The following is a 25,812-nucleotide window of genomic DNA, read 5'->3' on the forward strand; positions in this document are numbered from 1 at the left end:
GAATAAACTTGTTCTCTATAACTGTGAGGGCTCTAGTGTTAACAGTGCCCCAGATTTCGGAGCCATAGACGGCTGAGGCTACCGCCTTTCCCTCATAAACTGATAGAGTTGGAACAACAGGTCTACTGGTTGAGTGGCGTTGATTTTTTAGTATAACTCCAGAGACCCTTTTAAGATTGAGTATCATTTTGGATATATGTGGCCCCCAAGACATATTGTTGGATAATCTAACCCCCAAATAATTAAATTCACTTACAACCTCAAGCGGAGACCCAAAGAGTGATATGTGTACATTCCTTAACTTCCTTTTTGTCGAGAAGACCATTAACTTTGTCTTTGTGGTGTTTATTGTTAATCCCCGCTCACTGCAGAAGAGTGAGAAACGATCAAGCAGTTTCTGCAGACCCCGCGGGGTCTTGGACATCAAGAGGGTATCGTCCGCAAAGAGGAGTGTGGGGGTCTTCTCACCGGCCAGGACTGGCGCATCCGCGGGGTCCTCCCTCAAATGGTCCACCACCCCATTTATAAAGAGGGAGAACAACGTCGGTGCCATCACGCAACCCTGCCGCACTCCTCTATTGACTGGTACCCTCTCTGTCAGTTGCCCTTGGCTCCCCCAGCGTATCCTCGCAAAATTGTCCTCATGGAGCTTAATAATAAATTGCAGAAGATAGTTGGGAAACCCCATTGCCAGCAAAACTTCCCATAGTTTGGGGCGAGGAATGACATCGAATGCGGTTTTGAGGTCGATGAAAGCCAGATACAAACTACCTTTGTTGATGGAAACTGACTTCCAATAGACCGCACAAAACCGGAACACCTGGTCTATTGCACCCACATTCTGTCTGAACCCTGCCTGGAAGTGTGTTAGTACCTCTTCTTCCATGAGCCAAGTCTCGATTCTATTTACAATAACCCTACCAACTACCTTTTGTATAGTGTCAATTAAACTAATTGGTCTATAGTTTGCGGGGTCCTCTCTTTCACCTTTTTTGTATATTGTGATTACCTCCGCCCCTTTCCAAGAATCTGGAACTGGGAAACCCTCCTGGATTAAGTTCATTAAACTAGCTATAAAATTTGCCCATACCAAGGGTTCGTGAACTAACAAATCTCCAGGCAAGCCATCTGGTCCAGCTGCTTTGCCTGGCCGGATTTTAGAGATAGCATCTTTAACCTCTCTTGCTTCGAAAGGAACTATCTTCATTGGTAAATCTGGTCTTAAAGGGGATGATATTGCTAAAGATGGGTGGGCTTGGGTCTCATCTTCACAATATAACTTTAAAAAATGAGCATGCCATTGCTGCTCATTTATGTGATTTAAAATAGGATCAACTCCTCTTCTATCTAAAATGTTGATCAATTTCCAAAAGGAGACAGAATTCTTATCCCATGCTGCTTTTTTAAGTTTCTGCCAGTGTTCTTCCTCCCAATTCTTTTTAGAGGAAGCCAAGATTTTGCGATAATCCCTCCTGGCCAATCTTACTGCTATGGGGTCTTTTAACTTGATTGCCCGTGCAATTTCTTTTCTCCTTTCCCTGCAATCAGCAGTATACCAAGGATTTGTTTTTAGTAAATGTTTCTCAGCAGAATGATCTAACTTGGTGGTTTTTTGAAAAACCTTGCCTATTTTAGCTATAAGGTCATAATAATGGTTTAAAAATAATGGCCCAAGGGTATTAAAATTAGCCAAATCCATCTTTGTTGCCGACAAGGTAGAAGATTCCGCTATGACCAGCTCCCTAATATACAAGAGAACCTCCTCCTCAAGCTTAATCGCCTCCCATCTCAATTTCCTATTACAGTTGGATGGGATAGCCTCCTTGGTAATTAATTTTGGACCTGGGGGCTCACTTTGTTCATTTGACCAGTTAATTATCATGCATAAAGGATTATGGTCACTATCTATGGACTGCTTAATCTCCATATCTATAAGGCTGGACCAGGAGTGGAGATCTAAAAAAATATAATCAATTCGCGATGGGGACCCTATCTTGTTATATGTCATCGCCCCATTGCGATCGGAGATGGTCCGTCCATTCAGAGCTCGTAATTGGTGAGCCAAGGCTAGAGCATTCAGCTGTATAGCTCTGGGATACCATTTCCTGATAGGTGATAAGTCTAAGTTAGGGATAGAGTACTTCCAATCCTCCGCGGTCCAACCCAAAATATCCTCGTCGTCCAGGGGTTCGAAAGTACAATTAAAATCACCACCCACCAGGATTTTTGATCCCGGAGCTAGTTCTAGTAACTTGGAATCCAGAAGCTCTATTGTTGGAGAAATTTGACAGCCCTGCGATCCTCTAGCATAAATGCAGAAAATATGTATTTTGGCCCCCATTGGGCTTTTCAGAGATATGTACAGTAAGTCATCTGAGGAAACATTATACACATTGACGGCATAATTAAGATTAATTTTCACCCATATGTGTAGGCCACCAGATGGGCGGCCTTTCCCTGAGTGAACAGCCGGGACAAAGTAAGTGGAATACCCATTTTTATACTCAGGAGACAGACACCATGTTTCCTGAAACATGCATATGTCAAATGGTTCAATAAAATTATTCCAATCTGGGCTTTCAAGGGTTTTTTTTAGCCCTGCTATATTCCAGGAGAGGATATTTATAGGGGTGCTGCCTATATTCGGAACAGATATTAGACGGGAAGACGGAATTTCCATTTCAATACTGCTAAGAGCACCATTTTCCGGGAGTGACTCAACAAACCTGGCGTTACCTACATTGACTACAGAACGTTCTATCTTTTCCCCTAATGCTACTTTTTCAATTTCAATTGAGATTACGGGTTCAACTAACTCGTTTTCCAACCCAGAATTATAGGTTTTTAGATAAACTTGGGTCTCTCCTGTCCTGGAAACTACCGGACCTGGCGGATCTATTGTATCCTTTAAAGCTAGTTCTCCAGAACAAGTAGATAAAAGTCAATCTATATTTTCCAGCCCACTATAACGGTTGAAACAGGATATGGACGGAGGGATAAATTGAGGACCTTGCCATACTCCATTAGGGTGCACTGGGCCGTACCATGGCCTACCTGATCTCCTCGGAACTACACTCCACCCTTCGTTAACACCACCATCCCACTGACTCAAGGTGTTATGTTTATAGTTTCCAGACCATGACCCTCTTTGTTGGTTGGTATCATGGAAACGACTGCCCCTTGTAGGGTGTGTTGGGTTCCTCCTAGTCCACTGGCTTGGATTGTACTCTTGCCAGGGATCCCCTTTTATTCCTCCTCCTGCATGATTAGGACCTCTCAGCCAACTCCACCTATTACCACCATGGTCAGGGACCATGTAGAAATAGGATAAGGGTTTGGCTGAAATTGAAGATGAAGCAATACATGGGGTCCCGCAGTTATATGTTCCGCCGGACCCAAATCCTCAAAGGACACAACAACACAATCCCCCTGTATGGTTTTTTTATTCTCGCCCACCCAAGGTGCTCTTTCTACCATGAGCATTTTGCTATTAGTATTTGGGGGTAGCGGATGATTTTGATCTAACCAGTGACAAACTTTGTTCTTGAGGGCCCAAAAGGATTCAGATGTTGAAAGGGCAAGCTCAGGAACGCCAGTTAGCACTATTACATAGGGGGAAGCATCAGGTGGTAAATTAATATTGCGGCGGACCTTAGTTTGTACTGTTTTAAGGATCGGGGGTTTAGGCACAGAAGATTGGGGTTTATCATTGCTCTGTGTTTTTTTTGGTACGTTAGACGTTAAATTGGGTGTATCACTAATGCTACTCTTAACGGTAGGTGTTTTAGAAGGCAGTGATTTGGAGATTACGGATCCCCCTACTGTCTGCTTTGGTACTAAAGGTTTAATACTGGAAAGTACTGGGGTTTTTGTAGCTGTGATAACGGGATTGTTAACATTGTTTTTCCCTTCTTCGTGTATGGCCTTTAGTTGTAGTTCAATCCCCAATAGTCTAGATTCCAGAGGTGCAAACAACGATTTAATACGTTTTGCTAGGTCACTCATAAATATACCTTTTCTATCTTCTAGGCCCTCTGCTGTCTCATCCAGGGAGCTAGACTCTAAGAGGCTTGCAAGGCTGATGTTAGAGTCAGAGTTATCGGGAATACCCAACGGAAAGGGGTGAGATCCATGGGGACTCACTGTTCTGTCCATACCCTGAACTTGAATGGCTAAGCTGTCACAACCTAGCTGGTTATCGCTGATGTTGTTGGAGATCTCAATGTGACCACCCGCAACATCAGTACTTAATATGGTGACACCAGTACTTATACTATATGGTTTAGAATTTTTCGGGACGGCGCCCTCTCTTACACCCCTTAAGTATGTAGAGACATCCTGAACAGTGGTGCCTGCCTCGGGGGTCTTAGGAGGAAGAGCTACTGGCGAGGGATTCTGAATGTGAGGGACAAGTAAAACATCCTGGTTATTATTAGTATTGGGACAAGTAAGTAAGGGAACGGATGAATTAGGGACCGAGTTGGAAAGATTTTTAGTAGGAGTACGTGCAGATGCAATATTTCCCAATGAAGACCTTCTCGCGTTCGCGAGATCCTGGGATACCCTCCTTTCCATAAGGACGATACCTTCGTCGATTAGTTGGTTAGTACGTACGATAAAATTATCTAAAGAACCAGTGAGTTTCGATTTGCTGCGGGTTTCCCGGGTACACATTTCTAATAATGGATTATACCTAACTGGATACAAGAAAAGCCTAAAACAAATATAACCATATATAAAATATAATGCAACAGGGATGAGAAAAGAGCATACAATATTAATACCCCCTTTTATGTCGCTAGCAGAACGCTAATAACACTGCCCAGAAGTGTGGCCCATACCAGACTCTTCAGGCCTCTGAGGGCCACAGAGGGCCCGCCCTTTGCCCGGGCTTAGCCCCGGGTGCTCCGCGCGCTACCGCGCAGCGGGAACCACCAACTCTGATATGGAGCTACGGGCGGGGGCGTTACCGGCAGGGAGAGCAGCCACAGGTGTGACAAGCAGGGACTCCTGGGATATTGAGTCCCTGCACTACTGCTCGCAGCCCTGCCGGAGCCTCAAGACGATGTTGCACGCTCGGTCCACATAGCCCCTGAGTCCTGGAAGGCGAAGCGGGACCCGCGGAGCGGGTTGGCAAGACGTGGGTCTAAAAGCGTGAGTTAAAAAGTACAAGAAAATCCAGCTCCCAGCGGCAAAGGTTAGACACGAAATGATTCCCAGGTCGCAGTTCCACCAGCACAGCAATAAAGGGGCGGGGGCGTTACCGGCAGGGAGAGCAGCCACAGGTGTGACAAGCAGGGACTCCTGGGATATTGAGTCCCTGCACTACTGCTCGCAGCCCTGCCGGAGCCTCAAGACGATGTTGCACGCTCGGTCCACACAGCCCCTGAGTCCTGGAAGGCGAAGCGGGACCCGCGGAGCGGGTCCGGCAAGACGTGGGTCTAAAAGCGTGAGTTAAAAAGTACAAGAAAATCCAGCTCCCAGCGGCAAAGGTTAGACACGAAATGATTATTAATTGCTGAATACAATTTGAATGTGGTCTTTATAATATCAATTTTCACAACCACATACATAAATGACAAGAGTGAATAGTGCATAAAATTAAATTGAGATTTCCTAACATCCTAACATGCTCAAATCACAATGGCTTTGAACCTAATAAAAAAAAACAGTTGATGTCTCTAAATATAGATTGGATAAGCACTCATCTTACAAAGGATTTCATAGAAGGAGCTTAAACAGGTTACTCTAGATAGAAAACAATGAGGGTGCTTTGGTCATTTTGATAAATGAGCATACAATTAATACATTAGCTATTGCAGAGGTATATGGATGCTCTGAGTGCAAAAAGTACTACCAGCTTTAAATGGTGGTATCTCCTCCATAAATGATATTATTATTAATACTATAATACAAAATACAACCCGGGACATAAGTAAGTCAGAAAGCACCAGGCACACTTGTTTGGATAATCATGCTGCATTATCATATGGTGTAACTTGCATTTAAAGCAGTTTTCTGCAAAGTAGTTGAAAATGTCTTCTTTGAGAAGATTGAGAAGTGCCAACACAAATACCTCTTGGTTTCAGTATTTTGCATAGTGTGTACTCACATGACAAGTAGAGTGACCAGTACTGTTAAAATGTCACAACTCCCTTGTATAGATCAGTGTTAATTTTGAAAGTAAATCACATTATTGCTAAAATGGCTTTCACCTTCATTGACCTGGCACTGCATCACAAATGTAACATTTAGTTCAATAAGCCACTGCAAAAACCACAGTGTGATGGATTATGGACTTTCAAATGCATCATGAACTAACCACTAATGAGATTCCACCAATGGGGCACAGCAGGATGATTGCAAGAAAAAAGTAATATATCCAGACTTTGGAGATTTTAGCTCAAAAAGATCCTTCAGAGAGCATGGAACCATCACTATTTTGTATATGTCAGGCACGCCTCTGTTAACCCAGGAACTGATTTTTGTTACCCTTTGTTACTACTTTGTGATGATAATCACTTCCCCATCACCTCACTTTAAAAGCCAAGAAAGCGGAGATAAAATTATCTCCCTATTACCTAGCTGTCGCTAACACCAGTTAGCGACAGCTAGTAGGAGATAGCGACCATCTTGGGCCCCACTTTGCATGTCAGTGATATTTATCACTAATGACATGCAAAGTGGGCGTGCCAAGATGTTAGCGACTGGAAACAGTCGCTAACATCGCTATCTCCTATTACCAACTTTTGGAGATATTCGCGCTAAGCGCGAATATCTCCAAAAGCTAACACCTGCCCTGAGCAGTTCTTAGCCATGTTATCCAATGGGAGGTGGATAACATGGCTAAGAGCATTAGCTCGGTAATGCATGAATATCGCTGACTTTTCAGCGATATTCATGCATTGCGGCCGTTTTTTATCGCATTTGCGATAAACCTTGGTAATACCAAGGTTTATCTGCGATAAAAATCGCCGCAGCTCAGCGGTAATTTTTGTCTCTAACCAAGCAAGAGCGATAATTATCGCTATTGCTTGGTAATATGCCCCTAAGGGTGTTAATAGAGTTGTGGTGATTTCAAGACATGGATTTTTTCTTCGAGGAGAGAGAGACCAAACGGTGCAAGACCATCACAGATTTTATCAAATGGCTATGACCAGTCGTTTATAAATGTAACTAGATAAGAATAATGGTTACTCTCTCTATTCCTAACTACCTTTACCATTGAGTCTGTTTATCAACAACCAATCAGTGGTTGGAGTTTTTTTTTAATGTATTCTCAAACCTAATGGCAGAGGTGAAAGAGGAGTGTATGAGTATTGTACAGATTTTGATATAAGAGAAACTGCTGAATGAAGGAGAATGGAGGAGGGGGAATTGTAGACCTCGGCACCAGAAGCTGATAATTCAGAATCCTTTGAAGTGCATCTTTAGTGTCTAAATGTTTTTTTTAATTTATATGGTGCAGTTGTAGATTAGGTTTCCTCTAAGTGTAACTAACGGAGGCTTACAAGTAAGATGCCTCTATAACCCAACTGTCATACTGTTAACTTGTGAACTCTTGTGAAAGAAACAGATGAGACATAATACTTAATTGAACAAGAGGGCCTTTACCTTTTTACAAAAGACTAGAAGTTATGGGCTCTTGGAAATATGGATCGGAAGAAAATTAATGCCTAGGTTGCAAGTTTCTAGTCTCTGCTGCAATTAAAGTTAGACATAACTACCATAAGTAACACTCACAACCAGATATGAAGTCACATACTGGATCAATAGGTCTATTTTGCCTATAAAATAAGAATACATAAGATAAAAAAAGATAATTCAAGTCTGAACTGTGGATTTTGAAGACCACTTTTAGCCACAGTAATGCACTGCAGCTTCAGTATATATGTTGGCAGGTGCAAGTAAAGTGCATTTCTATAATCTATCTAAGCATTGATGAGCTCCCTTATGCCCACTTTATACTGAGTTCAACTGGCCTTTCATCTGGTCCAAAACAAAATATAAAAACATTTTAACAGATCCCAGATCTGGACTTTGAATTGTAACTAATCACATCAAATAGCTCCCAGCTTACAAACTTTTTGGATAAAAATAAGTTGTGACTGAACAATGTAGATTGACTGGCTACTTTGGCATTGTAGGGCATTGAATGATTATATAGTAGGAGTCGAAGAACCCATAGAGTACTTTTTGGATGGAAAGTATCCGTCTTTAATATCCTAAGCAGAATGTGGGTCTTTAAATATCATAAAGACAGGAACATTGATATTTTGTCAGGTTAAGGTAGAAATAACTAGAACACCCTAGTTAAGCTTTAATGGTATTCTGGATACTATCAATTGAGACACCAGCAGTGGTGACTAGCCTTCAGTAAGCAACCTATTCTTGAACCAAGAGTCTCAGTTGAGTAAAGAATGTCCTACAGACTTTGTTGTTAGATACCGGGGTGCTACATTGCTCTAGAAGACATTAAATAGAACATCTTGAAGGGGTTGTTGTTGTGTTTGTAGGTGATGAACATCTGTTCTATTTTGTAAAATTTGATTCTTAGAAGCCTTCAGGCTTTAACAAAGGACGAGGCATTCATTAGATCCTGATACTGGCATTGTCCAGGCTGTGCCACCGACATATGAGTTGCAGAGAAGATAGAGCTTGGGATAACTTGGTCCTGAGTATTACTCACTTTATTTGTTGGACATTTTCTTAGTGAGGATAATTGAATATTTCCTCATATTATCAAACAATTTTAGTACTGACAGGTCTTACCAAGTAAAATATTGCCAGCATAATAGTTAGATGTATCATTCTTGAAGAGTGTTTTTGAATGCCCACCTACATGTAACCCTCAGGAGGTTACATCCTAGCCTAGAAATGTATGCGTTATCACTGAGAAGTGTATGGTTTCAGGATGAGATGTGATGCTGAACAGTTATGGAAGGCAGGACTATATCCTAACAGTATCTCACATATTTACCTATTCATCTGCATGGTTAGGCGTGTATAACACAAATAACAGTAGTATTAAGCTGTGTATTTAATTGTGATTAAAATCTTTGTCCCTCTTTCAAACATAGGGCTTGACAGGAAGTCCGGGTGGTCCTGGCTCTGATGGCAAATCTGGCCCACAGGTATGTTTGTTTATTATATTTTAGCTAGCGCATAAAATGAGCAAAAACAGTTACTGCCAGAAAAAGCTGATCAAATTCTGTATGCTTGTATTGTTCCCATTCTTCAGCACCTATATTTTGCCTCGAACTGTGGATCAATTACATGACATAGCGTAAAGGCATAATTTTGTGAATTTCACTTAACAAATGTAACATGAAATTCCTGAAATTACGTAAATTACCGCGGCTTAATTTACATCTTTCCCAGGCCTAGCTGTAATGCCCAAACAAGTGATTGCTTACAATAACCTCTTACAAACTGATAAAGAGAGTTATTGCATTAATAAGTTACAATTGTTTGCCATGTATGTGCAATCACCGATTGGTCCTTATCACATCTTATTGAACAATATCTTGCTCTGGTGCATATTGAACCGTAGCTGTAAACATATATAGCAATGGTGTGGTAGTGCCCATCAGAGATCAGTCCTTAAAATGTAAATACCATCAGAACTAAGGTGGATTGTTAAAATATCTCAATTTGCCTCTTTTCCAGGCTCTTTCTCAATCTGCTGTTATGGCAGATAGGCACGTACAGGTGGTCAACATCGGCATGATAGGTTCCATGAGTAACAACACTTTAGTGTTTTGGAAGGCACAATTGTCTGTCTCCTTTGTAACACAAGGTTTTGAGGGAATAAATCACCAGAAGAACTATACTTATAAAACAGTGTCAAATTAGGATAAAGCCCCATGGGGCAAACTGATTGAACTTCAAACGTACATTAGAATACTGCATACACAGTCACAGCATAATTTTGAGAAGCAATAGTCTTGGATTTTCGCATTGTTTAGATAAAAATGTAATCTTGATATTGAAAGGGTTTCCGTATTTTTGCAACTCTGGACTGACTGGGTATGTTTCAGAAAATAAATGACCACTGTGTTTCAATGGCAGTTTTGTATGTCTGCCTCATTCTTATTTTCACCTGTGTTGTCTTCAGGGACCTCCTGGTGAATCTGGTCGTACCGGACCCCCTGGCTCAACTGGCCCAAGAGGATCTCCAGGTGTTATGGGTTTTCCTGGTCCAAAGGGTGATGAGGTTGGTGTCATTCTTTGACTTCATGTTGCTCAGTCTACAGATGGCAAACATTGCCCAATATTTTATTTTTTCTCAGTTATGTCAACAAATTGAGGCTGATTAAAGCATTATTTCTTTATTATGAAAGCTTTTTATGAAATACACTTCCCAATGTGTCCCTATTTTCTTTTATGAATTGTTAGTGGTCTTTCCTTGATCCCTTGTTGTTCTTGCTGAAAGTATAGCCTGCCCACATGCACCATACGCAGGACTAACATCATCAAACGTTTAATTTAGAATGCAGCTAATCATGAATATTTGAGAAGTGGAATCTTTCTTCTCTAAATGTAAATTACATCTTTGTTTTTAGGGTGCCCCCGGCAAGAATGGCGAAAAAGGCGGTCCTGGATCTCCTGGCACACAGGCATGTATCACAATCCGTTCCAATTAAACAATTTCCCTTTTTTAAATGTATTTGAGCTGTTCTCTAAGGTCACAGCCACCTTACTGTACTGATTTATTTCATAGGGTCTTCCTGGCAAGAGCGGAGACCCCGGTGCACAAGGTCCTTCTGGAGCTGCTGTGAGTATAAATATCAGCTAAAATATCCAGACCTGTTTTGCATTTAAAAAAAATAAATATTGTGCACCCAAATGTTAGATGGGCATTAGGCACAATGAGGATTAGTTTTTAAACAGTGCAATAGTGTGACAACAGCACACATTCTGTGTAGATCACATATAAACACAAGCAGACAAAAGTGTCTATCACCAACCAAGTATACATGCCAACAGACCTCAATACAGCCATGCACACATTACCAGATGCATGGTCGCCCATGCCAATAGATCTGCATGTCACCACACTCATACAGACAACCAACAGGGCCACACATTCACTCACACAAACAGTCACACATAAAACACATACAGTCACAGACACAGACAATGCATGTGTACATAAATACATGAATGGAAGGATGGACAAATGAAGGAGCAAAGGGATATGTGGACTGCGAAAGTGATACAAGGATAGAGAACAAAATAATGCATAATTAATGGTAGACAGACCCAATCCTTAGGCACTCTGCAGAGTTTGAGAGCAAAAATGTAAAATGGCTTAAAGTCACAGCTTCAAAAACATGATCATCATAATATCTACCCTAAGTATAAACTGATTTATCAAATATTCTGGAAAGACACTTGTGGCCTGATTACGACTTTAGCGGTGCAGCGCCGGATCCGCTCTGCTGTTGCACCGCCAAAGCCATGGTCAGACCACTGGCCAGATTAGGCATTTCCTCCTATCTGGGGTGCTTTGTTTTTGACATTCCCAGGGTGGTGCCCTGAAAATGAGCACTGCAATGGTGACGCCAAAGACAGTTCCTGCATGGCATGAACTAAAAAGTCCATGACTTGCAGGAACTTGTGGGCATGCACACGGGGGCACATGTTGTGCCTCCCTGTATGCATCCACATGCGGAGGAGGCACAGGGGGCCCTGCAGGACCCCCTTTGTTTCCTCTCAGCCATAGTATTCATGGAGTAAGAGCCTCCATGACACTGCCGGTGAAGAGGAAACTCGTAATATGCTTGGCATTACTATTACAGTCCCCCCAAGTATATTGCAGCCTCCTGACTACTGCAACACCAGCAAGAAATGGCGATTCCCTGGCAGTTGTGGCAGTCTGCCCGACCAAATTGAAATACGGCAGTCAGGAGACTCCCACCGTCGTGCCCCCACAAGTCTGGCAGTCTGTCAACTACCAGACTCGTAATCGGGCCCTTACCAAGCACCAGTTATATTAGATGTTAAGCTTTTGTATGTAAGTGGGGAAGAAACAATAACCACAAGAAGCATAGGACTAAATGAATAAAAGAGCAGTGGGAAGTTGTGAGGGATGGGCTTAAGTTATGTGAACAGCATAAATGCTTCCGGCCCGACCCTCCTGCAGTATGGCTTTTATCATGAATTAGGACCTGTGGGGTTTGAAACTGTACCCAAACTTTTGCAAGTAAGTACTTTGTAAATTGCAGTTTCTCTTAACATTACTAGTTTTCATTTTCTACAAAAGCTATATATATTTGATGATGCTGTCAGTTTCATTTAGTTGTGTTTCTACCTGTCAAAGGCATGAAATATGTTTCTTATTGAGGCATGTGGCAAGAGTTTTTATGAAAAAGCTAACTCTCTCTGTGATACAAATTCTTGCATTAAACTTGTTTGTCATTTTGAATACCATGTGTTTAGAAATCATATACATAATTCTCCCATTAGAGAAGTAATTTCACTGTGACCTGAGGGAGTTAAAACCTCCTCATCCACGTTGAGATGAGTAACGTTAGGGGTCCTTTATACCTTTGCTGTCAGTCTGCCAGTTTGCTAGATCAATAAAAAAAGGGTGTGTCCTCCACTCTCCTGTAGAGGACCACCCCACCATAAATACACGGCTAGCTGGCGGGGATCTGTATGCCTCCAGTTCATCTAGCGAAGCCCTAAAGTCCCAGATGAATTTTGAGTGAGAGCCATACTAGTTTCACCCACTGAAAAAACTCCCAAATTGATTGCTTATTTCAGCAAAACAAAATATCAATGGCCCTGACACACATAGGGTTTAATCAATGCATATCAGGTGCATTGTTTGTTTTCTCTGATAGGAACTGGCAGTCCTGTGCAGGGAAATCCACAGATGGTGGCTTATCTTAAAGAGGGCAGAGGAAGCGCCACTGTGACGTGGTGGCCCAGAGGCATATGGGTTGTCATTTCAAGGGTTTCCATTCAGGAACCTGATGGGGCACTTAAGTCTGAAAACTATATTGTTACCCAACTGTGAATGAGGTGGGGCATCATAAGATTGGCATTCAGTGCAGCCACCATATTTTCGGTAGCTACCCCACATCCCCAACCTCTAAAGGCGGCCCTTTCTTCAACTAATTAAGATGGTTAGATGCACCACCCATACTACAGCAAATGCGTCACCCCAAAAGTCAATATTTGATCAATTTCATTAGTAGCTCTAGATTCCAAACAGTATTCGCTGACTGATGGAAACCTGTTGTTTCCAATGCATTTCATAAACTTGCAGTGTTCCTTGGGCCGCTGCTCATGATTGGTTGTCTTTATGGAATATCTCCCTTCCATTCTCCTACTTCTGTGCTTTTTCTCCCGATTCTTCTGATTGTGCCACCAAGGAATATTTCTGTCACACAGTGTCTTCATTAGATGATGTGTTCTTCCACTGCTGATGTTTGAGCTTGCATTATGGTGCACATGAGAGAGTATTTCCTCTGCCTTGCTGTCAGCTATCCATTTTCCCTTGCATCATGTTCTTTAAACCCTACTTCTGTCATTCCAACACAGAGGCTGCTTTCCTCATGCCCTATTTAATTTTGAACCATTTCCATTTCAAGTTGACTGCCCACATGGACACATGCAAAAATCTTCCAATGACCTTTTAACAAATCCCTTTCAAAGATGGCCATTATGAATGCACACACATGCACTATGGTCTTTTTCAAATGTAATTTAATAGAATATTACAAATGTAATCGAAGATGCCCACTGTTCATGTAAGAGACCTATTGCATTTGCCAATTTAACATAGTTTACCATCTAAACCTGCACATTCCTATTTCATTTCACAGGCAAAACGTAAGCATTATTTTTTTGAATTCAACATTTAGACGTCTACAGTTCTACGGATACACTCGCCTGGAGGGGCGGCTCAGCATTGCACATAGCGCTGCTCGGCAGTGCGTTTCATTTTAAATTTCCCGATTTGTATTTATTTTATTTTTTGTTTCTGTTCCCTTGCTCTTAACCAGGACTGGCCCCTGACTTCACATAATTGTATATCACCGCTCTTTTAGCGGGTCCGGGTTCTGGGGCGGTTGGGCTTAGTAGCGTCCTGACATTGGCCGCCATATTTGAATGGGCAGTGGCGCTCCGGTAGCGCCATCTTGAGCGTCCTTGTGGGGCAGGTGAGACCCATTCAGGAGGACCTACTTAAGGCGGTCCTTAGGTGTGTGCGCTCTGTTTCGGATACACTCGCCTGGAGGGGCGGCTCAGCATTGCACATAGCGCTGCTCGGCAGTGCGTTTCATTTTAAATTTCCCGTTTTGTATTTATTTTATTTTTTGTTTCTGTTCCCTTGCTCTTAACCAGGACTGGCCCCTGACTTCACATAATTGTATATCACCGCTCTTTTAGCGGGTCCGGGTTCTGGGGCGGTTGGGCTTAGTAGCGTCCTGACATTGGCCGCCATATTTGAATGGGCAGTGGCGCTCCGGTAGCGCCATCTTGAGCGTCCTTGTGGGGCAGGTGAGACCCATTCAGGAGGACCTACTTAAGGCGGTCCTTGGGTGTGTGCGCTCTGTTTCGGATACACTCGCCTGGAGGGGCGGCTCAGCATTGCACATAGCGCTGCTCGGCAGTGCGTTTCATTTTAAATTTCCCGTTTTGTATTTATTTTATTTTTTGTTTCTGTTCCCTTGCTCTTAACCAGGACTGGCCCCTGACTTCACGTAATTGTATATCACCGCTCTTTTAGCGGGTCCGGGTTCTGGGACGGTTGGGCTTAGTAGCGTCCTGACATTGGCCGCCATATTTGAATGGGCAGTGGCGCTCCGGTAGCGCCATCTTTAGCGTCCTTGTGGGGCAGGTGAGACCCATTCAGGAGGACCTACTTAAGGCGGTCCTTGGGTGTGTGCGCTCTGTTTCAGATACACTTCCTGGAGGGGCGGCTCAGCATTGCACATAGCGCTGCTCGGCAGTGCGTTTCATTTTAAATTTCCCGTTTTGTATTTATTTTATTTTTTGTTTCTGTTCCCTTGCTCTTAACCAGGACTGGCCCCTGACTTCACATAATTGTATATCACCGCTCTTTTAGCGGGTCCGGGTTCTGGGGCGGTTGGGCTTAGTAGCGTCCTGACATTGGCCGCCATATTTGAATGGGCAGTGGCGCTCCGGTAGCGCCATCTTGAGCGTCCTTGTGGGGCAGGTGAGACCCATTCAGGAGGACCTACTTAAGGCGGTCCTTGGGTGTGTGCGCTCTGTTTCGGATACACTCGCCTGGAGGGGCGGCTCAGCATTGCACATAGCGCTGCTCGGCAGTGCGTTTCATTTAAAATTTCCCATTTTGTATTTATTTAATTTTTTGTTTCTGTTCCCTTGCTCTTAATCAGGACTGGCCCCTGACTTCACATAATTGTATATCACCGCTCTTTTAGCGGGTCCGGGTTCTGGGGCGGTTGGGCTTAGTAGCGTCCTGACATTGGCCGCCATATTTGAATGGGCAGTGGCGCTCCGGTAGCGCCATCTTGAGCGTCCTTGTGGGGCAGGTGAGACCCATTCAGGAGGACCTACTTAAACCGTTCCTCTCAGCGCAGCGGGATCGCGCAGCGGGGTTGCCCTCGCGTTTGCCTGAGTCTTGCCAGAGTCCTGCCCGTCTGTGCCCGTCAGCGTCCCGGAGGCGGCGGAGCGGCGGAAGGGGTCTGGAGATTTGTCATATTTTGCCCTCACTTTCGGGTAAGATGATTCGCTATTCCGCTAGGGAACTTTGCGCTTTGCAATAACATTCTGGTGCCTGCCGGTCTGTGTTTCTGGCCCGCTAAAGGGGGAAACGTCTGTGTCCTGGATGTGGTTGGGCGCCTATTTATCCCCCCGTCGTGCCACGAGGGAGAGGCGATGCCTGTGTGAGACACCTGTGCCTACTGCTTAACACCAGATCGGTAGGTAAGCATGCCCTGGAAATCTTTGATCTCCTTGTCAGAGACAAACCCCTATTTCTTCTTCTGACTGATACTTGGCTGGGGGAGACGTCCAATCCGGACATTACCGCGGCAATTCCGCCGGATTACAACATCTTCCGGCAGGATAGAGTCAAAGGCAGAGGAGGAGGGGTGGCGGTGGTAGTGAATAAGTCAGCGTCCTGCTCTATTTTCTCTTTTAACACCATTACAGGATCTGAGTCCTTAGCATTCACTATTAGATTGACCCCACAACAAGCCATGAAAGGACTGGTGGTGTATAGACCCCCTGGTCCAGTGGGCTCTTTTTTTGACAACCTCCAGATGGCTATTGCTGGTTTGGCCTTGAGTACACAGCATTGCCTGCTGGCAGGAGACTTTAATTTTCACATGGATGTTGGCGACGATTTGGACGCCAACAAACTGTTGGACATTACGGCTCCTTTGGGTCTTGTCCCTTTCCTCACAGGTCCCACACATGATAAAGGGCATACTCTAGATCAGATTTTCTCCTCGTTTCCTCTGGTCGACATTGACCTCCTTCCGGTGCTCTGGACTGACCATAGGCTGGCCAGATTTTCCATCCTGGCCAGTGAGTCTCTCCCGTGTAGTGCGCCCAGACAACCTGTCCCTGCTAGGAGGGCCTTGCATAGAGTCACGCCTGATTTATTAGCCATGGCCGCTGTGGACCATCCGTGCCCGCTTATAGGCGATTTAGAACAGGACGTCGAGTCCCTGCAGGGTTGGTTGTTGGAGAGGCTGAATGATCTGGCCCCCCCTATGGCCCTGGGGGAGACGGCTAAGAGGGTTTCGGCTCCATGGTTCACTGAGGCACTGCGGGCTACACGCAGCCAGTGTAAGGTTGCGGAGAGGGCATGGCGCCTCAACTATGATCCGGGGGCTAGATTGGCCTATAAGTCTATGGTTAAATCATACCATCGCGATATTCTCCGGGAGAAAAGAGACTATCTGGCTAGGAGGATTGATGCCGCCTCCAACTCTTGTAAAGAGATTTTCACGGTGGTCAGGGAGTTTATGGCCCCCAGGTCTAACCTTCCCCAAGGTGTTCCATCGGAGCTGTGGGTTTGTGACTTGGCCAAATTCTTCACGGATAAGATTAAATCTATCCAGGACTCGTTCACAGTGGAGTCTTCAGGGGAGAGTGGGGTGACAGGATCGGCACGGTTGTCCGCGCCGGCTGCGGTTCTCGCAGAGTTCCCTGTAATTTCCATCGATGCCTCCCTAGCACTCTTGGCCAATCTTAAATCAGGTTTGCCTCTAGACCCCTGTCCGGCCAAATTTTTGGCTAAGATGGCTACCGTGGTTAACCCACTGGTCAATCCACTTGTGAATCTGTCTCTTAGTGTGGGGAAGGTCCCGTCGCCCTGGAAAAGGGCCATGGTGATCCCCCTCCTCAAGAAGGCCGGTTCGGACCCAGAGGTTTTGGCCAATTACAGGCCGATCTCCCTTCTCCCAGCGTTGGCTAAGATCACGGAGAAGCATGTGCATGGCGTCCTCTCCAGTTATCTAGAGTCCAGTGATCTGCTTCATTCTTCACAGTCCGGTTTCCGCCCTAATTTAAGTACGGAGACGGCACTTTTGGAGGTGTCGGAGATCATTAGGGAGACTCTGGATGCTGGAGGTAGGGCCATGCTGGTCATGCTTGACCTGTAGGCGGCCTTTGACACCGTCCCCCATGAGGTGCTCCTCGCCAGACTATATGACATCGGTCTGAGGGGGACGGTGTTCAACTGGTTTACATCCTTTCTTGAGGGTCGCCGACAAAAGGTCTGGGCCTCTCCGAGCTCCGCCGAGATGCCGCCATTGGGAGTCGGGGTTCCACAGGGTTCTGTGTTGAGCCCGACTCTTTTCAACATCTTTATGACACCTTTGGCGGCACTGGTGGAGTCTTTTGGGGCCCGGATCGTGTCCTACGCGGATGACACGCAATTGCTTTTTGCGTGTGGGAAGGATCAGGCCTTCGATGGAGAGAACATCCGGGGGTGTTTGGAGCTGGTTTTTAGCTGTCTTCAGCGGAACAGCCTTAAGGCCAACCCCAGCAAATCGGAGGTGCTGTTCTTCGGCTGCTCCCATGACCCTGATTGGCGTGCGTGGTGGCCCTTGGATAGTTGTCCTCCTGCCCAGGCATCGCTGGTGGCCAAAAACCTGGGAGTAAAGTTGGACAATAGCCTGTCGCTGATTCCACATATTCAGGGTCTGACGGATACTTGCTATGGGATACTCAAGATGCTCCGGAAGTTCCTACCTTTGCTCACAGAAGAGCATAGGAAGATTACAGTGCAAGCCTTAGTGGGCTCTAGATTGGACTATGCGAACGTCCTCTATATAGGACTCCCGGACTATCTTGTTCAGCGGCTGCAGGTTGTGCAGAATTCCGCGGCCCGTGCGATCTTCGGCCTTCATAGGCGAGCAAGAGCTTCCGCATTGGTTCAGTCGCTTCACTGGCTGCCCATCCGAAAGCGGGTCATGTTCAAGGCTTTGACCTGGCACATAAAGCGCTATTTGGCGCAGGAGCAAAGTATCTACAACGCAGGTTGGCCTTCTATCGTCCGACTAGATCACTGCGCTCAGAGTCTTTGTTTCTGGCCATGGTGCCACGAGTGAGGAAGGCACGCACTGGGGGTCGCTCCTTTAGCCTGAGGGCCCAGTTGTGGAATACCCTGCCTTTGGCGCTACGATCCTCCTCGAATTTGCTCCTGTTCAGGAAAGGCCTGAAGACCTGGCTTTTTAATCTTTAGGATTCCCTTTTCTTTTTCTTACTTTGTTTGTTGTCTGTATCGGTGTTATGTTTTTTATTCTGAGCTGCCTCGATAAAGCGCCGGGACACTCCCCTGGAGTAGCCGTGCGCTATAGTAATAAATATATAACATAACATAACATAGCACCCCAAATTCCCTTTTCTTACTCAACAGCTAAAGACTTGATGTGATTGCCTTAAATGGCACATATCAGAATATTAAGCACAGCTTAATATAACGACACAGGTAAAATATTGTATGTAGAGCTACAGGTCAGCCCAATTTACAAAGAATGTGGAAGGTTTATTAGAGTGTGCCATTTTTTATGCAAGTTCAACTATAACAACAATTGTTAACTTACAAAAGTTAAGTTGAAAGGAAGGTGAGTGTTTGGGTTCAGGTCAGACTAAACTCAAGGAAAACACACGTGACCTCATTTAGTGGCCCTGTGGTGGCCTGTTCAGTAGGAGGCATTAGGGTGCCATTGTAACTAATGCCGCGCAGAGGGTATTTGTTCAGAAAAGTGGAATAGGGTGGGCCAATTTACTTGAAAACAATTATGAAAATTATCCGTCTTGCGGAAGAAGTTAAAGACGTACTTTATTAGATCATCCATCCAGACACATGCTAAACATTTACTCGACTGCAGTTTAAATTTAGGATTTTTTCATTTCTGTTCCTATGCACATTTGTGAATTACAAATATCACATTAAGACTCGCAATATTAGCCAACTCTGAATTAAATAGCACGGAATTTGTATATATTATTACATATTTTGCTAAATTTGTGTTCTTGACAATGCATAATTGTATTTAGGATTCAGGTAACATCACAGGTTGACAAAATGTATTGTATTCTTTACATTTCTAATAAATAAACCAAATTCTGTATTTAACTTTGTCCTGGCTGCCCTCTCCTTTAGGGTCCTCCTGGCGAGAGAGGTGAGCCTGGAGCTTCTGGTCCCCCTGGCTTTCAGGTAATAGACACATTTCGTAAGTGCTATCTTTTTGCTGTGCAATATAAAAGTATAGGTATATAATTGTACATTATACTTGCAGGGCTTACCAGGATCCCCTGGACCAGCCGGAGAAAATGGCAAACCTGGTGAAGCGGTAAGTTTTAGAACAGACACACTTTAACAATAAGTAAAATGGTAATAACCTCTGACTCTCTGACTCCTCATTTCACCTGCTGCATATTTAAGATATACGGTTGAAGGGTACAAGGAAACAACTGAGATCTTTCACTTTGGGAGTCCGGGGACCCCTATGGTGACCCCCCAAAGTGGGAAGGAACCAAGTACACATTTTAGAACTGAGCTGTCAGGGTACTAAGGCAGAGCAATTTAAGTTGTCATGTTCCATTAGAACCTCAATGGTTCACCCATGTACACAGGGCAAGAGACGGCCCTGTATGCCCCCTTTCTTTGCTCACTGCCAGCAGTTATATGAAGCAGAGTCTGGTGGCTCAGTGGACTACTGTGTCCATTACAGGGGCCTGTGTTCGACCTCATAGTCACAGGTTCAAATCCCGGAGGGTCCACTCAGCCTTTCATCCATCTGAGGCCGATAAAATGAGTACCATTGAGTTGGGTAACAATGAACATCTGTTATTCAATTCCAAGAGACCTCTGGGTGAGTCTGCACTTTACAAATACACATGTTATGTTATTTTATGAAGGAAGAACCTCCATGACACCGGTGGCAGTGAGGAAAGTCGTAATATGCTTGGTGGTGCCTTAGGGTACCACTGAGCATGTTGCAGCCCTCAGACTGCTGACAGGGCTCCAGATGGGCAGTCGGACCGCTGGTGTGGCAGTGGCAGGGCTGCCATCTCCACCCCAACATGAGTCTGGCGGTCCTCGGATAGCCAGACTCGTAATTGGGCACTTAGTTTCAAATGTGTTATGTTCTACTATTGTAATGTAATACTTGCAATTTGATGCGTCTGGGATGTTTATTGAAATTGGATGCTTATTGAAATGTTATTGAAATGTGAATGTGATTGAAACTGGCTACATGATTTAACACTGGGCAATGTTTTTCTATTTTACAACAGGGCCCAAGAGGAGAAAATGGTAGTCCTGGCGTCACCGGTAGCAAAGTAAGCGTAATACTTTAAATAATCCTCCATTTCCTTTCAGTATAAAATGCACCATCACGAAGAATCATCTTATTTACATAAAGTACATCGTCTTGTGACAAGCAAATCGAGTATCACTTTAGTTATAAGCAGCACTTGAATATTAGGCATTACATTTGTGGTAACAGTATACTCAGACAAGGCCATGTTTACAAGCTGTGTGATGAGAGATGCAGAGTAAAAATGAGACCCTTCACCTATTACATGACCAATGAGTCCCTCTGTTCAACACCTGCATTTTAGATATTAATGGGCATATTTACTAAGACTTTCCGTCAATGCAAACTCTCTCAAAATGATTTGAGGCGGCCCTAAGTCTTAAAAGGATATTTACTTTCCAGTATTGAAGAATTTTTCTGCTGGAAAGATACCCTTTTCTCAACCCATATAGTGCTCTGAGCACTTTGCGTCAAAGTGGCATTACATAAGTTAATACAACACCCCATGCTTCAAACTGATATTCACTGGAGGCACAGCCAACAGTTTCATTTAAAAAAAATAACCAGTCCAATATTCACTTGGTATACCCTCAGCATACATTTCCAAAACAAGGTTTTAATGAATTCTTAAGGATTGAAGACATGCATTCACCAGTAATTGTCCAAGCGGTAGACATTTCTCACGAACGATAATATTATCAAGCTTCGACACAAATATATAATTTAACAATCCTTGATGAAAAGGAAGACAAAACCGACACAATATATAGAGTACACATACGATTTGCTTAAGTAGTGTCATTGCTATTTTAGGGTGAAAATGGAATCCCAGGTGAACGTGGAGCACAAGGTCCCGCTGGCAATACAGGAGCCAGAGGTTCTTCTGGTCCCCCGGGTCCAGAAGGAGGCAAGGTAAATATAGAGCTGTTTGTGGTGTTTTTTCTCCTTATTTATTATGAACACCAGGTAATATTTAAACTAACAATGCTTGCACGTAGTAAAACAACAACAAAATACTTCTGTTTATAAACCATGAGCTTTATCAAATAAAATGTCAGGCATTTATTTTCATACGTGTTAATTTTCGATATTGCTTTTAGGGTCCTGCAGGTCCACCCGGTCCTGGGGGAGCAATGGGTCCACCTGGTCTACAAGGAATGCCAGGCGAAAGAGGAGGCTTCGGAAATCCTGGTCCCAAAGGTGAAAAGGTAACCATTCTTTTTTGCTACAATATATTATTATACTCCATTCAATGCGACAAGGTGGACATTGGCTACTGGGTCACAACTGTGATGATACAGGTGATTTGCCACTGATGTCTTGGGGTTCTTTCTATTATGATACTGCAAAGTCGGTTGAGTACAACCATTCTGCACTTGACTCTCAGGGTGGCAACAGATGAGCAGTGAAGGTGTTGGGGAGGCAAGATCTCAGAAATCAATGGTCTGACAATGGACAGAATAGTATATTGTCCAGCACAGTGCTTAACGTTTTGTTAAAAAAAGTACTATAGTTTTACAGAAAAACAAAATACTTCACACTCCAAAGTTGGCTCAGGTGGAATTTTGCAATCTGTCCATGATGTTTAGCACAATACTGTTACACTCTAAGGCACTGGCCTCCCCTTCCAACTTTCAATTCAATTAAATGTGATTCTTTATTTGATACAGTTCAAAAGTATCATAAAAACATAAATAAATACATGATATGAACAGTAAATTATTCGTATTTCATCTTAGATAAAAATCTACAGCAACAGATTCTTACACACATACTAAAGACTCTTATTTCATAAGCAGCCCCATAATGTGGTGTAAAATTACCGCATAGCAAGCCCAATACTTTTAGCAGCCCCACCTTCCTCTTTCTCATTCAGGCCCATAAGAACATGGCTACCGAAAAGCAGACCAGGGGATCAGATAACAATTAAAAAAAATATATAATGCCACCGATAATGTTTAAAATTTCCTCGCTTTAAAATGAGGTTTGAGGTAGTCATTCCTTTCTTTCTCATAGAGCCTGCAAAATAGGACTAGGTGCAATTCAGTTTGTGTTGAGAGGTCATCACACGGGCACACACTTAAATCTGAGTTAGTATACGTTTTTTCTGTATAACCTAACATCAACGGTATCATATTCATGCGAAACCTCAATAGTATGAATTTATGTTGTGGACTAATAACATTTACTAAATCGAAGTACCCACCCTCTATCAGTAGGGTGTTCTGGTGACAGGCATAGACGGCCTGTTTCTCTCGGTTGTATTCCTTCCTCTTATATTCTTCCATCGATAAAAACATATCAATGACATTTTGTTTTGAAACATTTTGGCATGCCAGTGAGTCCTTAAATAATTCAGGAAGGCCAATATCCTTCAGGACTGACCATACATAGCCAAGCCACCTAGACCTTGTGTGGTTGTCCATGCTTGAGCAATTCCTTATTATACTTTGTGTCTGAGACACTGTGTCCCTCCGTCAGATTGAGTCCCACAGAAGAATTGGGGCGAAATGTATTGAATCCGCAATGTAGAACAGGCCCAGTTCCATATGTAAGATTTAATTAGAAGAAGAAAGAGGGAGGCCCACTATGGATTTGAAAAAGTTATTTTCAATAGTTTAAAGTGAGTCTGTCACTACCATACCCCACACTCCAGCCCCATACATTACTGCCCCCTTTGCTTTGGCCAGATAGATGTTCTTTATCAGTAGTAATGGTCTTCCACTGAGTTTTGGGGCGAAGGATTTTATGGCCCAGAGACTTCTCTCCATTACCATTTTCCTTCGTACCATTTCCTTCTCCAGTGAGTTACCCTACATCTAGGTAACTCAGGGAAAGATTTAGGTATTTTGTGGACTACGGACTGGTGCAGATCACTATTTATACCCTAAAATGTTAACTAGGCAATAAGTTCTTTTAGCCCCAAAAAGTCCATATTGACAAAAATGTTACTTTCTGGCAGCAAACTTCCTCTTTGCTCATATTAGGTGAAGTTTCTCAGTCTGTTCTAATGTTTTCCCATATTATCCACTCAAACTTCATGATGATTCAGATGGGCAGGTCAGTTCTAGTGCAGCCTGCGACTTCGCACTCCTGGGCTTCAGCCTCAGTAGCAAAGGATCCTGATGGCAGTCTTGTGCATCCCTTGATGACTGAGGTTGAAAGCATGCTTGCCTGGCTTGTCAGCAGTTCTGATCTCCGGGCTGACACAGGTTAGTGTTTGTCTTCAGCAAATGCAGCCTCAGAGGATCAATGTAGGTAGATAATCAATTACGGTAGTTGCAGCTCCCAGACCCAAAGCAATCGGCTGGTCGACTTTTGAGATTGCGGCATTCAGATTGATATAGTGGCTCCTGTGTGGCAGTATCAGGCCTTTAAGGTCATTGGCACAAATCCTATCAGCGTGCAGACACGTTGATGCACAACATCTCATGCAGTTCACAGCATGCCCTGCAATGGGAGAATGGGGACCCCTCACTTTTCTGACTAGGACTGTCTTTGCTCCAAACAATAGTTAGTTCGTTGTAGGGGCCCCCGGGGCCACTACCTACTCCTAAAATGTTTTGGGTAAAATAATTCACTTTCTTTTTTAAATGCATCCCATTTTCCTTTTAGGCCACCGTGCCTGTGACTCTAATCAATCAGTGTGGGTCTCAATTTGTAACCTACCTCAAGCATATTATATGTATCTGTATTTTGTGAACCAACCTATTAATACATAGGTTGGTTTACAAAATACCGGCTCTTTCAGTAGAAGCAACTCAGTCTAATCTAGTTGTGATGTCTTGAACAAATATTAGACTTATTGGTAAAATGGCCACCTAGACAATCAACCTGTTCTAGAATACTTCAATAAGATAACTCCGTCATTCTGTAGGAACTTCTCACCAATGTCAATCATTCCTAACTGCTACAAGGCATGAGCTAACATTCAACTAAAGCATATCCAATCAGGTCTTACTCTCCAGACAATATAAATACACGCTGAAATGATTGTAAGTTCACATTTGCATTGGGATACTAAATTTCTTAATAAATAGAGTAACTGCTTTTTAAAAGATAATAGTGGCATGCCCATTTATTAAGAGTGGCTTTCAGGAACGTGTCCATTAAAGATCTGATATAATAGATACATTAAGGAAAAATTTGACTACTCACCACCAAAAGAAGTATTGTAAGTTTTTTGTAAGTATTGTGAGGAATGCACATGGAACACCAGTGTTTTTAATGAGAAAAGGGATGTTCGAGCCTCTGTTTGGTGACTGTGGAGAGGGTGTTGTCTGGGTATTTCATGAAGGCTCTACACCACAGAAACATTTCTGTGGTTGGTCTTTACTTCTCGTTGTTTTTGTATTTCGTGTGGTAAAGGGACGTCAGATCTGCCTGCAATAGTACAAAAGCCATTAGCAAAACCATGTACCAATAAAACAAGTTACGGTTAGATATTTTCAGCATGAGTCAAATAAAAAGAATCACTAATACTAACTACAAAATGTTTATGTTTTAAACAAACAGATTACATTTACTTGAGAGGCCATTTTCAGCAGGTTCATTACATAAAATAAATCCCATGCTGCACTTCCTAATCTTTATTCAATAACATTGTTTAATTTCTTTCTTGTAGGGTGAAGTTGGATCCAGAGGTGGTGATGGGATCCCTGGTAAAGACGGTGGGAGAGTAAGTGTGTTTTTTTACCAAAATATTCTTTAATTTATTGCTAACATTTCTAAACTTGCACAAATTGATTAGTATGACCCAAAGCATATAATATTTGTCTACAAACTAAAAATCGCTGTAGTTGAAGCAATTATCAATGGAATGGCTATATTGGCAAGTTATGAGCCCTTTGTGCAAGCAGGGTATTTAACGTACAACAAAATAAAAGAATCATCATGATTGGATTGTAAAATAAAAAAAGGATTTTCACAAGTAACTAATTAAGAGGCATATTAGCAAGAAACTCGTTAAATTTATCGCCATTTTAGCAGCAGGAAACTGCCGCTAAAACGGCGATAATGGGCTTGCTAA

At 43.4% G+C, this 25,812-nt stretch overlaps 1 protein-coding gene across 1 annotated transcript in view; it reads left to right on the forward strand.

The window, feature by feature from the left end:
- COL3A1 (collagen type III alpha 1 chain) overlaps nucleotides 1–25,812 on the forward strand; it is a 127,314-nt gene that overhangs the window by 73,467 nt on the left and 28,035 nt on the right. The window contains exons 23-32 of the mRNA XM_078680358.1: nucleotides 9,081–9,134; nucleotides 10,118–10,216; nucleotides 10,566–10,619; nucleotides 10,724–10,777; nucleotides 19,625–19,678; nucleotides 19,761–19,814; nucleotides 20,761–20,805; nucleotides 21,597–21,695; nucleotides 21,884–21,991; nucleotides 25,408–25,461. Coding sequence (XP_078536484.1) covers nucleotides 9,081–9,134; nucleotides 10,118–10,216; nucleotides 10,566–10,619; nucleotides 10,724–10,777; nucleotides 19,625–19,678; nucleotides 19,761–19,814; nucleotides 20,761–20,805; nucleotides 21,597–21,695; nucleotides 21,884–21,991; nucleotides 25,408–25,461 — 675 coding nt within the window. The remainder of the gene's footprint in view (nucleotides 1–9,080; nucleotides 9,135–10,117; nucleotides 10,217–10,565; nucleotides 10,620–10,723; nucleotides 10,778–19,624; nucleotides 19,679–19,760; nucleotides 19,815–20,760; nucleotides 20,806–21,596; nucleotides 21,696–21,883; nucleotides 21,992–25,407; nucleotides 25,462–25,812) is intronic.

This window comes from Lissotriton helveticus, chromosome 3_1 (genome assembly GCF_964261635.1).
Source record: "Lissotriton helveticus chromosome 3_1, aLisHel1.1, whole genome shotgun sequence".
Taxonomy (NCBI): Eukaryota; Metazoa; Chordata; class Amphibia; order Caudata; family Salamandridae; genus Lissotriton; species Lissotriton helveticus.